Below are 13,782 nucleotides of genomic sequence, written 5' to 3' on the forward strand. Positions count from 1 at the left end.
TCTAGGCAAGCTAGCAGTAGCCCCACTCTAGAAGCTAACTGGAGGCTGCCTAAGTATTGCTGCACTAGAACTAATGGGGTTGGGGAACACATGTCTCTCTAATACATAGCTGTACAGCAGTGTGTAAGAGATGGAGAGAGTGGATAGAGAGATGTCTTTCTCCCTTTCTTCTAATACTAGAACCCAGAGTTGTGCTATGGAATAGGGCCACATAGAACGGCTTTTGTATAACCACTGTGTACAAGAAAAAGGCTTTTTTCTTGCATGTATTGTTTCTAGATTGGAGTATGTAAAAAGCCTCAATCACTGGGAATAGTTGGGATATAAATAAATATAATAAATAAGCCATATTTTACTTATTCTTGAGAGAAATGTAGTTGCAGTACAGTCTTATAAAAATAAGCATAAAAGGAAAATTCACTGTAACCCTAAAAATGAAGCTACAAAGGGAACACATCAATGTTTGTTTTGACCAAGCTTTAGATAATAAGAATCATGAATTCCTAAATTACTGATCTTGCTGATAGCAAAAATAGTGATTTAACTGAAAGCACCAAAAGATTTCCTGCAATACATGGAACCTTCTGCTCAGAATGAGAACAAGCATACATAGGATTCTGACTGCATGCTTAAATGGAAAAGATATCACTTCAGCTATCATATAAAGTGTTCCCTTCTCACTTCTCAAAATGAGTGCTCGTTTAAATCAGATATTATGGGGGGGAAACAACCCGATGGCTAATCCTAAATTCAGGTATACTACCACTCTAGCTGGGCAGATTGCTAGCTGAGCATGCCAAGATGCTTCCTTATCCATTATTGGATCTGAAAAAAGGAGGATTAAAAATTATCTGACTTCTCCGTTAATGTGCAAATCATCTAAAAGCTCAGCTTAGAAAGGTCTTAGAATGTTGTCAAGCACCAAAATAATAACATCTCCGAATTTTAATAGCTTAAATGTATAGCATCGCATTCTTAAAAAAAAGTTGACAGACAATAGAAGCAAAATACATATGTGAGTGTTTTAGTGACAACCTTTGTATCTATGTATTTCAAAATTATGTATTGTGTATTTTTATTTAATTTTGTTGCTAAAAGTTGTCACTTTTATTTGCTCAAGCATAGCAGTTAAAATTGTCATTTGAAAACAAATTGCAAATATATTTGGGAATCAGGAATCACATAATTACAATAGTTGATTATACCTTAAGAACCAGAGCAAAGTATGTAACTCTTTTTTAGCATTTCATACTCTTATGTTTTTCCGCCTGCCCCCGCTTATGTTAAATAAGCAATATAAATGGGTTTAAAGATTCTTCCCCCACTCCTGATATTTTGAAGAGAAGGAAAGGGAATATGAAGTAGCAGGCGAGCTCTTAATGTTCCATGTTTGCATTTTTAGACCTGGATTGGCGATTGCTACTGCTTTTATCATTTCCATCGCTCAGATACATACGCTTCCCTTTTTCAGAAATCTGTGGAAAGTATTTAAAAAGAAAAGAGAAATTGCTAGTATTTCAAAAACCCTATTATAATACATTTTTCAAATATGTCAGACACATCTTTGTTAAAATTAAACCAAGGATTGGTTTTGAGCGAATAGCCCTATATCCTTACAGATGCTGTGGATGGATGCATCTAAGCTGCTTATTATATTGATGGGTTTTGCTGCTCTGCAGCAAATGAAAACAGGCAGCTGCTTCCTCCATCAAAGCAAAAGGCAGCCTGAGTTTTTATTAAACGAGTGTTCATTTCTTCTATTGCCAAAATTCTTCCACAAAACAAAAGAGCAGTTTTAGCACATTATTGCTTAACTAGACATGAACAACTGACAGCAAGTGATAAGCCTGTCTGCTTTTCACAACTGGTAATCATTTTTTGGAATAGATGTTTTAATATAGTTGAATGTAAAATTTTGCAATTTACATCTACAATAGTACGTAAATTTATAGATCCAGCTTGTTGCTGAAGTGAAGGCTATAATCACAATAGGCTTGTTCCAGTGTTGCTTAATTTTTAATGATTATTTGAAAACTGCGTAAAGAAAACCAAATCAAAATTCATTCAGTTGACACACAAAAAGGTAGTAAAGACAATCATACAAGCAGCCTGTACGATTTGACAGCTCTGCCATATAGCCCAAGCTTCAGAGCATTTACAGTTTTTTTTAAACTGTATTTCTATCAGAGTTTCATGGGCCTTCTTAAATTCATGCTGTAAAAGAAATTTGCAGATTGCAAACCATCATGTTTTCTTCCTAGTCATGAATAATAAGGAGAGTGAAAGAGGATGTGTGAGAGTGTACTAAGGCCATTTTGGCCAAGCAGAAGATCTCAGCCAGTGCTTATACATATTTTTCAATGATCTGAATATCATGAATTCAGTTTTAGATTACGAAGTGGAAAGGGGCTTGTATAAAACATGAAGGAAATATGGAGAGGTGTCCTGCTCTATTGAAACGCCAATTTCTTTAGCTTGCTTTGTGTTATGACACTTATGGCTATTTCTTTGGGACACTAAGATGGTTGATACCTTTATATATTTCTTTTTCATTCTAGTTAAAAGGGGTGGGGGAGTGGGTAGAGATAACATGTATATGTATTTAAGATTCACAAAGATAATAAATACTGGGGGAATATAAAACCTTCATATCTTATGGACCATCTTCATTCATATGTGCCTATTCAATCAATACTTTGGTTAACATCAGAGGCTCTTTTGAGGTGCAGCAGTTGGGTAGACCGGATCGGTTCTAGTCTTCATAGCACCATAGATGTGGAACACTTCCTTGAGGGTGGACCACCTGGGCCTGGACAGGCTGGCCTTTTGCTGTGCTACAAGGGCAATTCATCAACAGCTTGTGTGATCGCAGTTTTATTCTATTCTTGCACCCAGTTTGTGTATGTGGTTATGCAGTGGTTTTTATTGTATAATTCTGAACTGATTTTAATGTTTTCCTGAGATTTGTTCACTGCCTTGAGGATCTTCTTAACACAGAAAAATGGGATATAGATACTTCGAATAATAGACCACAAAATCTGGGATGCTAATAAATAATACCTTGGGATCATGGAGGCCATTGGGAAATGCCATAAGTCCCTTTAACACACCTGAAATATGTGATAGCAATTGTTGTTTCTGCTCCATCTCATGGTACATTGATAATTTCTTTGTGAACAGAACCTATTGCAAGATCTGAATCTCTTCAAAATGCAAAGAATTTCTGTAGAGAAGCAACTTGAGCATACAAAGTTTCTGTTTAAAAAGAACAGTCAGTGTTTGGAGATTGGGAACAACAATAGCAAGCATTGCTGTTGCTTTCATGTATTTAATGTCCCTGCTATTTGTATTACTGCTGTTTGTCCATGTGCAAGAGACTACAAAAGAGAACTTAACACATGTTGTGACAGGAAGGGAAGAATGTTGGTGGAGGAGACCCAAGAAATGGAAACTTACTTACACACATTTTGTATCACCAACTGTAAAACTGAACAACAACATAACTGGAAAAGATACTGCTTTCATTTATAATTGTATAATTGGGAAAGGAGTGGGCACTATTCTTTTATGGTTATCCCTCCCCTCAAAAAATCCCTTTCAATAAACAAAAGCAACCAAAGAAAAGGAATAAAAGAGAGAGGTTGAAGTTATGAAATAACTTAATTCTCATTTTCCACATGTCAGTGGGAATCACCACTAGTGTAACAGGGAGCTAGTGGTTCTTAAAGCAACTGGGAAACAGTGGAAACACTTATTTCTGGAACAAGTCAGGACAACAAAGGGAATTTACTGACCATTCCCAATGTGGATACAAGCATTCCTGGAAATTTGCAGTCTTGTTTTAGGTGGCACCAGCTCCTTGTTGCTCTAGTGGTGGGTCTTATAAGCAGTACTGAATGCTTCCCAATATGTTTAAGATTCTAGAATTCAACTCTGTTTACCTTTTTTATTTATAGGAACTTGCTTCCAAAGGGCCCACATGAGACTACTGTGCATATATCCATTCCCACCTACATGTATCAACACTCCCAAACTCAGTCTGCTCTGTTCATTGAGAACTAGCTGTTAAAACTTCTCTTATGGTGTACAGAGTTCTCACATGATGCCTTTGCAATGAATATTGGTGAGAGTTTTGTGCTGAGTTTCTTACTTTCTGCCTCAGGAACTCCATGATAGCTTGTCATGTTATCTATCTGTTATTATTTTCATCATCATCATCATCATCCACTCCATTCTCATAGGGTCTAAGCAGTTTAGAAGAGATTGTCCTATTTATGTGATAAGTCAAACATTTGCATTAAATTCACATCAAAGATGACTCAGGGAGGCCATTACTTGTTTTCCAGAGCAGTTTATGTTTTTCTTGATGGTTTCAGTCAAAATTCTGGCAGGAATGGAAAGCATCAGTGTGTCAGAGCAGAGTGGCCACATTTGTAAAGCTGATAACTATGCTGGATGGCATATACTTCACAGGCACATTTTTTTAAAAGAAGAAAACATTGTTGTCTACATTATTTAATTTTTGCACAAGACTCATCAAACAACTGGCAACATAACACTTCACTTCTCATTTTAGCACCACACAATGTGGTGAGTGTTACAGAACTGCCCTAACCTGCTCCTAAAAGTAGGAGGCTCCTTATGAGAGCCGCATATCCTAATGCCTCCATTTGAAAATAGAAATGAAAACATCACAGGCACATGTGGAGGTATTTAAGGTGTATATAGAGTATTCAGGCTGCATATATGGATCTTTGGTGTTGCTTCAGTGAAGCTAACATGAGGCTTTTTGAATTGAAAATTAATGTGAGCAAGTATTCCTTAAGTATCCTTCATGTGAGATATGACTTAACCAGCAAACTGTTTTGATTTCTTTTGAGTAGTCAGAATGGGCTGTATCCTTCACTGCTTTCATGCTAGCAGAAGCAATTGCTAGTACAACTGGAAGTAGCAGTTCTGGAACAACTAGAAACCAATGGCAACACTCATTTCTGGAATGCAGCAGGTGAGCAGAGTTCATAGAACAGAGCTTTACTGACCTGTATTGTTCTGGGAATGAGAATCATCTGTTATTTCAGGAACTGCTAGTTCCTGCTGGGCTAGCAGTGGGTCCTGTTTGCATAATAGCACTAGCAGAAATGCAGTGGCAATATAGGATATTGTTATTACAGTGCCTCATTTTATATACTATACATTACATTATAGAGTGTAATACCTGCATATTATACAAAGTAATATACAATATGAATTATACAATGTAATAAAAATGCTCAGATATACATTTGTGTGTGCATGTGTGGAATTCAGTACAAAAAATGGCTGAAAGAACTGGCCTGCAGTGAAATGCTAGCATTAGGAGGCACTAGGCACACAAAGAGGAGGATTAACAGGTTGGGAGGAGGAGCACTTAACCTTCTGGTGACAGCTGATGCTCCTCTGCAAATGCCTTCCTAAGAACATTTTCCCCAAGTCAGACATATTTCTAGTTTCAGAGACCAGCAGTAGGAAAAAAAATAACTGGGTGGGCCACCTGCAGGTAAGGGAAGAATTAAGCACCTTCTCTGAACCACTAGGTTTCCCCCAGCCCATCAAGTCCTGAGCTAATGCTAGAAGTAAAGTACAGGATTGGCATTGAAAAACTCAATTTTCTGGTAACACTTCTAGTTCTGCCCTTAGCTGTTGCTGTTATTTATTCATAGAAGGCCACCCATTTGCATGGCATTTTACACAGAATGAGTGGATAGGTCCCTGCCCCAGTGGGATTTTGTTTGTCTGTTTACTTAATGCATTTCTTGGCTGCCTTTTAAGATCACAGCCTTTTTATCTAGAAAATGACACAAGGGAGACGAGAGCAGAATGAAATGTAAGCTGGGGTAAACTGCAATAAAGACTGTGCAATTATTGGAGTTACACACTTAGGTTTTGTTGCATTATGGTATGAGATGTATGGGGTTGCGATGAGATTTTCAAACAAAAATAGCCTTTGTTCAAATCCATCCTTTGCAATGAGACCTAAGTATGATGTATCTTTATCTGGCATGGGACTGCTGAGTCCAGCCAATGTACAACACCTTAAAGCCCCATTGATTTCAGTAGGCAAGGGCTGAAGTTCTCCCTTCACTGCAAAACCACACCTAGTGTTTACAGCAAAGAAGAAAGATTTTCTTCCAAGCAGGATCTTGATATATAGCTATATTACATCTCTGCATATTACAAAAATATAGGTCAATAAAAGGGAGTAAAAGTCAAAGTGCAAACTCCTCCACATGGATTGTTAAGCTTATCCCTATTTTGAAAGCCATCAAAGAGGATTACCTACCTGTTCAAGCAAGAGAAGCTTTTCCTTTTACTAAAATTAACAAAGGTATTCTTGCTGCTGGCTTAATGCTTTAGTGGGTAGCACTGTGTACTTCCCTATTTGAGACCTCAGTTTGTGAAAGCCCTAAGACCACTGTTCTTTTTTAGTTGCCAGGGTCTGGAATTAATACTATTGTAGTAGTTTGTAGGCCTGAAGTATAGCGGAAAGGTACAGTATGTCTAGCTGTAGTCTGATTGAATTGCATGGATACAAAGGACCCTGTTTAGAATTTTCTCAGTGGATATTATAAGGAGCAGACTGCTAACACTGTATTGCATCAGAAGCAAGACATAACACTCCCTAATATGAAGTCATGTAATATATCCTTCATTCAAAGATCAGGTTGGATAGAATTAATTTAGAGGGAGAAAAGAAATTCAATAGCTTAAACTCTCTCTTGCAAATATTGGTCTTTTAATGCACAGTTGAGTAGAGTTAGGGTTTAAATAGTTGGTGACTTAACAGAAAGCATTTTTGACTAAAATTGCAGGATGTTCTAAATGAGCCATATCTTCACTAATCTTGAAGAATCACTTTGATAGGTATCATCTGAAAAAAGACCCTGCTTTTTGGTAGGTAAAGTTGGGAAGAAAGCCTGATAGCATTCTCCAAATGTCCATGCCCTTTCATCTGGTTCTTTCCTCCAGCCACTAAGATTTGGTGATTTCCTATTTTTCCCCTCTTCTGGAGGGTTGAAATGTTTCTCTTGAAGCTTAGTTACTGGGAAGAGGAAATATATGCTAAAATATGCTGGCATATTGGCTCCACCTCTTTTGCCTTTGATCCCAAAATGGATCTAAAAATGCATTTGACCCTCGGGCCGGAAGAGGCTTCCCATAGCAAATGCAGAGTATGATCCACAAAAATGTTTCTCTGCACTGATGTGATGCCTCTGCAATCAACCAAGCCAGGAACAAATCTCAGGCAGACACGGTATTACACACTCCAAAGTTCTGCAGCTATCCCGGCACTGTTTTTCCTTGGTTTGCTGGTTTTGCAGTTCTTCTGACCAATTCCATAACCTCCCAGCACTGCTTGGGAGGAAGATTGCATTGATTCAACAGCTGGTTTTGTGGACTGCAACCTTAATGATTCTATGGTCTGTGATATCTTTCATAAACTTCAGTATTTAAATACATTTCTTGAGAAAAAATGATTATCCAGTTAGTAATAGACACTACATAGAAATGAAATATTCTATATAAAAGTAATTATTTTTACCTTTTTACACTTTTTTGGAAAATTGATGACAGAGTTGTTCCTCAAAGTTGGTGTGGAGTAGCAGCTGCAAGGAAAGTTTCCCTTGGAAAAGAAACTAAAACATTCTCCATTTCTCTCTCTCATGTGCCCTTCATAAAGGTTTGTGCTGTGAATTTCCAGATTATTACTACAGCAACTTCCTTCCTTTATGGGAAATGCAGAAAGTCTGAGCCAAAGAAAGCAGAGGACCCTGTGAAAGCAGAGAAAGAAAGCAAATCAGTGTTCCAAGGCAGGGCCAAAGTTAATGAGAATCAGTTTCTGTCATACTGTAGGAGGAGCAATATACAGTGGTACCTCGGCTCACGAACGCCTCAGTTCACGACCAAATTGGGTCGTGAACAGAAATTTAAGAAAAATTATTACTCTGGTCATGAACTCCACATCAGGTGACGATTGCGATCATGCCCGTCTCCACCAACAGTGCGCCTGCGCTTAAGCCCGTTTCCTCACCTGAGTGCGCCCGCGCTCATGCCCGTTTCCTCCCCTGTGTGCGCCCTTCTCCCCCCCCAAGCGTGCCTGCAATTGCACCTGTCTCCCCCCCCCCGAGCGCACCCGCGATTGCGCCCGTCTATGGCCGTGATTGTGGTCACAGTTGTGCAGAGAAGACAGGTGCGATCGTGATCGTGCTGGGGCGGGGGGGAAATGGATGCGCTTGTGCTGGGGGGTGGGGGGAGATGGTCGCGATCTTTGTTGTTCTTTGTCACTTTACTTCAATTTTTTGTGATTAAAAAAATAGTTACAGAACATATTAATCTTATTTACATTGAACCTTATGAGGAAATTTGACTTGGCTCACGACCAGTTTGGGTCACAACCAGAGTCGTGGAACGGATTCAGTTCATGAGCCAAGGTACCACTGTAGCTCTTTCAAAGATTAGTTAGTTCCATGCTTTTTGTTCTGTGCTGGTATATAGATGGAGCGCAGGAGCCGTGTGGGTATGCCTGCATACAAATGCACATAGAAACCCACACATGTTCACTAATCCTGAATAGTTTGGAGGGAGGGACAGTACCTGCAAATAGTACCTCCAAAGGGCAAGCTAAGAATGTCTCCGTCATCTTTGTTTATGTGTGACAGGAATAATCCTTCCAATTGAAGAAAATGATTCTTGAAAGCCCTCCATGTGTATGGGAAACTAATGGGAGTCATTTACTTCTCTGGAATTTCTACAAAGCATTACTATTATGTGACTCTGGCCTAACATACTGCACTAGTGTCTATGGATTATCCCTTTCCACTGGCATCAGGCCATGTAGGATATAATTTAAATCCTAATGATACCATGGCTAATGAAGATTGCCCTTTAGGTAACAAATGCTCAGTGTTAACACCATCCTCTGAATGCACAGGAATGAATGTCTGCTTGTGCTCATCCATGCAAATGAAAAGATCCAGAAGGCTCCCAAGTTCAGCTGTTGACTTGATAATGAATCGATAACATCAGGAATAGCTTTTCTAGAAGGAAAGACTTTAGCTCTTATTTCCAGAGGTCTACCCTGTTGTTGCTCATGTGGTTACTATTTTAAGATTCTTTTAGCATTAAGAATATATTAGGCTCTTTACAGAATATAGAGGAAGCGAGATCTTATAAAGGTAGGCTGTTATTCTTATCATTATGTTGTTTTCTTATCATTATGTTTTTTTTAAAGATAAGAACAGTGTTCTGCTGAAGTCTTTCTGGTGAGTGAGTAGGGCTTCAGATATTCTGGCTCTCTATTCATGCCATGGAATTATTGAACATTGTCCTGAAACTCTAGCTCTGGAATCCGTTTGTTCTGGATGACAGGGCTTAAAGAGCTGCCAAGAACTCCAGAAAGCTGCATACTGAAAAGCCATCCTGAACTTGTAACTGTGCAAGAATTTAATTAAAGGGAAGGTCTCCCTGTCAGGGGGAAATTCCTGGAAATGTCTACTTAACTGTCACGACACTTTTCAGCTGACTGCTATGAGGATACCATTTGAGCGAGCAGAAAAACAGATAAAATCCTGAAGCATTTTCACCTACCTACCTACCTTCCAGTTCAGTGATATCAAAGCCTAGGGACCCTCATTCAGAGCACCCTTTTTAATTTGAATACTAGGCTAGGCTACACTGATTAGCTAGCTGTGTGTAACATTAACCAATTAATCAAGATACTTCAATTGGTTCAAAATAGAGCTGCCAGGCTGCTAACAGGGATGGGGCGTTATGTTCACATGACTCCAGTTCTCCGTCAGCTTCACTGGCTCCCCATTGAAGTCCGGGCCCAATTTAAGGTGTTGGTTATGACCTATAAAGCCCTTAATGGCTTGGGTCCTGGTTACCTAAGGAGCGCTTACGTCCATATGTGCCCACCCGCCCCTTGAGATCAGCAGGAGAGGCCCTTCTCTGGGAACCCTCCGTGAAGGATATTAGGAGGGTAAGTACTTGGAGGAGGGTTTTCTCTGCAGTGGCACCCAATCTATGGAATGCGCTCTCCAGAGAGGTCCGCCTGGCGCTGTCGTTATTTGTTTTTCGGCGCCAGGTCAAGACCTTTTTATTTAAACGTCATTTTAATTGCTAATATTATTTATTTATTTTACATCTTTGGCCGGGACATCTCCAATTACATTGTTTTTATATTTTTATTATTTATTTATTGTTGTGAGCTGCCCCGAGGCTTCAGCAAATGGGGCAGCATAGAAGCTTTCTAAATAAATAAATAAATGCTAGAGAACTCTAGCTTACCGTAAAAGCCTGCATGCTTGTAGATATAGCCTATTTGCTTCCATGTTCCTCCTTTATTTATTATATTTATAGTCCACCTTGTTAGAGCAAGTGGCTAAACATACCAGAACTGGTTTAGTTAGAATGTCATCTTGACCCATGATCCTGGTTCCCTTTAAAAGCCATTTGGGTGCAACAAGCCATGACCCCTGATTTAGGCAAGATGTTCAGAAAATTATTTCTGATTTGTTTACCCACTTGTGTTAGTAGGAGGAGCCAAGTGGGAGTGAATGAGTTAAATGTACAAGCACAAAACTTGTTCAAGATAAGTCAATGTTATCTATAATCTTAACTTACCATACTGTGCAAATGAAGTGAGTGACTCTTTAGAAGCCAGTAAGGTGTACGTATTAGATACATATTAAAACATTTAAGTATGGAGACTTGTAAGCAAATGCATTTGAGTATAAAGAAGATATAATGTACTTACGGAGTATAATAGAGTAGTAGTTAAACCATGGTATAACCATTGGCACCCTAATACATGTTCATATACTTAGGGATGCTTCTTAAATTCTTTTTGTTGAAATGTCTATCCAGATGTTAGAGTTCTGAATTATCATGTTGTGCTTCCAAAGCTAAACAGGTACATTAGGAATCTTCCGTTTTTCTAACTTGCATTCTCCCCCACCCCATGTTTTTTACGTCAACAATATCCCACAACTCTTAGTTCCTTCAGTTCATCCTTGTATTCTTTTCTCTTTTAGAGTAACATACACATGCAAACTGGTAAAAAATAAACATTCTTAATTTAATTGTGGATATTATTGTTTCAAGATTTTTTCTGTGTGGTGCTTTGCCATAAACCACAAATTAATGGTGGCTGACAAAACTTGTGGTTGACAAAACACTGGTGTGTGCTGGAAAAAAAAACTCTTACTGTGAGGTTATAATCTTTACATTATAGTGAGGGAAATTTGCTTGGCATTTTATTAATGTGAAGGAGTACATGTGTGTGTCAGCAACACTATGATCACATCAACACCATTCTTTTATCCAGTATTCTTTCAATGCATGTGTGCACATTGATAATATGGGACAAACCGGGAGGCTTAAGTGAATTGAAGTAATTAATTTCAAAAATCCATTTAATTCAAGAAGAATTCAAGAAAAAAACAACTGAGTGAAACCAGAAAGGAAATGAACTAGGGGAAAAAACACTCTTCCCTAAGTATGTTATTGGAAAGAACACCAATAATATATCTTGCCTATTACTTTCTGACTGATATTTTAAAATAAAGCAAAGATTATTTTGAGCAAATGTAAAAATGTGTCTTCAAAATATTAAGAGAGATTGTTTTTTAAAAGAGACCTTTACTCTGTTTTGTTTTGTTTTTAATAGGTATCTGGCCTTCTGAAGAGGTACTAGCTTACTACTGCCTCAAGCACCATGAAATTTTCAGGTACAAAAACAACCCAGAAAAAACCCTTTCCAATCCATTAGGTTTATTATATTTGCATAGCAGAGATTGTTATGATTTAAGTTGTCAGATTGAGTTTTTAGAAGTTCAAAGTGAAAGAGTGTTGCTCTTAACAAAGAATTTGGAGCTGCCGTTGGGTACTAATATTGCACAGCAAGCTTTCTGCTATATGTCAAAGACTTTTGATTTCCACTCAAGGCGTTTTATTTCACTTTGATTTTTGGGAAACAAAAGTGAAGCGCCAATCGATCAGCACTGATTGTGAAGGTCAAGCAGGGGGGTGGGGGGAGGCTGACTCCCATTCTGAAGGTCAGCAAAGTATTGTCTGGGAAGGAGGGTCATATTTTTTTTGAAAAGAGCTTTGGCACTAGAGTATTTCAGAGTACATGTACATGTTCTGTCAATGTGTTTCTGTGTATTTGCAGGCACTATAGGCTACTGGACCTAGAACAATACAGAAAACATAATAGACAAAATTTCTTGGTCTTGGTGGTCTTAAGAAATTTACATGTGGGACAACCCCAGGAACTCTGTTGGCTAAAGGTGAACTGAAAAAAGTAGGGAAGTTTTTGGAACTATTTGCCATGTATGCCTTCCCCTTCACTATTTTTTCCCAGGGGAACTGTAAAAGATACAGCTGGAGCAGGGGAATGCATTGCTGTTGCCAAGGCAAAATAAGTAATGCTCCATCTCAACAAAAATGCCACTCCCGATTAATTTTCCCATGTATTAAAGGCTATTTAGGGGTGGGAGAAAGGGAGTTCAATTATTCATTGTGATGACTCAGTATAAAAACATTTGAAAGGTTTGTGGGCTTTCCACAGGTGAGTGAAGTGGCACCTGAGGTATCTTTTGTTCTTCAAAAAGTTTATCATCTCCATTTTTCTCTAGAATGTCCCATAATTGGACTACACCTGAGCATTCTAGGTGGGAAAAATTGTAGCTTCCACTTGCTGCTAAGAGTTCCATTACTGCTGATATGACAAATAGTAGTGGTAAAACAATAAAGAAAATATAATAAAGAAAAAAGATCACTGTGCTTTTGCCTGAGGTAATCCACCAAAACGTTCATACTTTTTCACACACGTGAAATTGTCTTCCCATTTCTATCCCAACCTAGTTTTAAGACAAAAATTCTTTAGTCTGACTTGGCGCTAAATCATCATCACTGTCATCACCATGTCTTCCAAAATTATTCAGAGCAATCAAGAGCAGTGAGACTGGAAGCATCCCAATTGCCATGGTCAATGTTATTGGGCAGTTTCATAGTGAGGCAGGGGTCTCTTGTAGGCCCTAAGCATTTGGGGATTTGAAGGTTGAAACCAACACCTTGAATTGTGACTGGAAAGCAATTGGCAACCAGTGCAGGTCTTTCAGAACCAAATATAATATTGTTACTACACAACTCACGGTTAGCAGCCTAGCAGCTTTATTTTGCAACAGTTGAAGCTTTTGGACAATTTTCAAGGGTAGCCGCACAATTGCAATTGTTACAATTGCCTAAAAGTAATGTAGAAAGACATTGATAAATATTGCCAAATCAACTCAGGACCCACCACAACTGGTGCTCCAAGCATAATTGTGCAAACATACACCTTCCCCCTGCTGCCACCAGCAGATGCAGAGACAGCAGTAGGTCAAGGAGTCCTCCAATCGCCGAATTGGGGCTTACTCCTGTTACCTCTATATTGTTTGGGTTTAGCTGCAGCTTCCATCCCGTTATTGAACATAGGCAACATTCAAGTGTTTCCATTGCTTCAATGGTGTTAGGTGACAAAGAGCAGTGATGCTGTGTGTCATCAGCATCCAGAGTTCCAAACAACCTCTTCCAGCTATTTCATGTAAGTATTAAACAACATGGAGGACACGATAGAACCTTGTTTGTCACAACAGGCTGCATATTCAAATATTAATCTCTCAGCATCTCCTTTCGAACATGGCCTGAAAGAAAGGACCAGAATTACTGCAAAACAGCATCTCCGAAGCCCAGCATCAA

At 38.7% G+C, this 13,782-nt stretch overlaps 1 protein-coding gene across 2 annotated transcripts in view; it reads left to right on the plus strand.

The window, feature by feature from the left end:
* Window positions 1-13,782, plus strand: part of CAMKMT (calmodulin-lysine N-methyltransferase) — a 327,175-nt gene that overhangs the window by 248,559 nt on the left and 64,834 nt on the right. For both annotated transcript variants that reach the window (XM_044429060.1, XM_044429061.1), the window contains exon 4: window positions 11,708-11,768. In XM_044429060.1, coding sequence (XP_044284995.1) covers window positions 11,708-11,768 — 61 coding nt within the window. The remainder of the gene's footprint in view (window positions 1-11,707; window positions 11,769-13,782) is intronic.

Source organism: Varanus komodoensis, unplaced genomic scaffold (assembly GCF_004798865.1).
Source record: "Varanus komodoensis strain SLA01 unplaced genomic scaffold, ASM479886v1 scaffold2, whole genome shotgun sequence".
Classification (NCBI taxonomy): domain Eukaryota; kingdom Metazoa; phylum Chordata; class Lepidosauria; order Squamata; family Varanidae; genus Varanus; species Varanus komodoensis.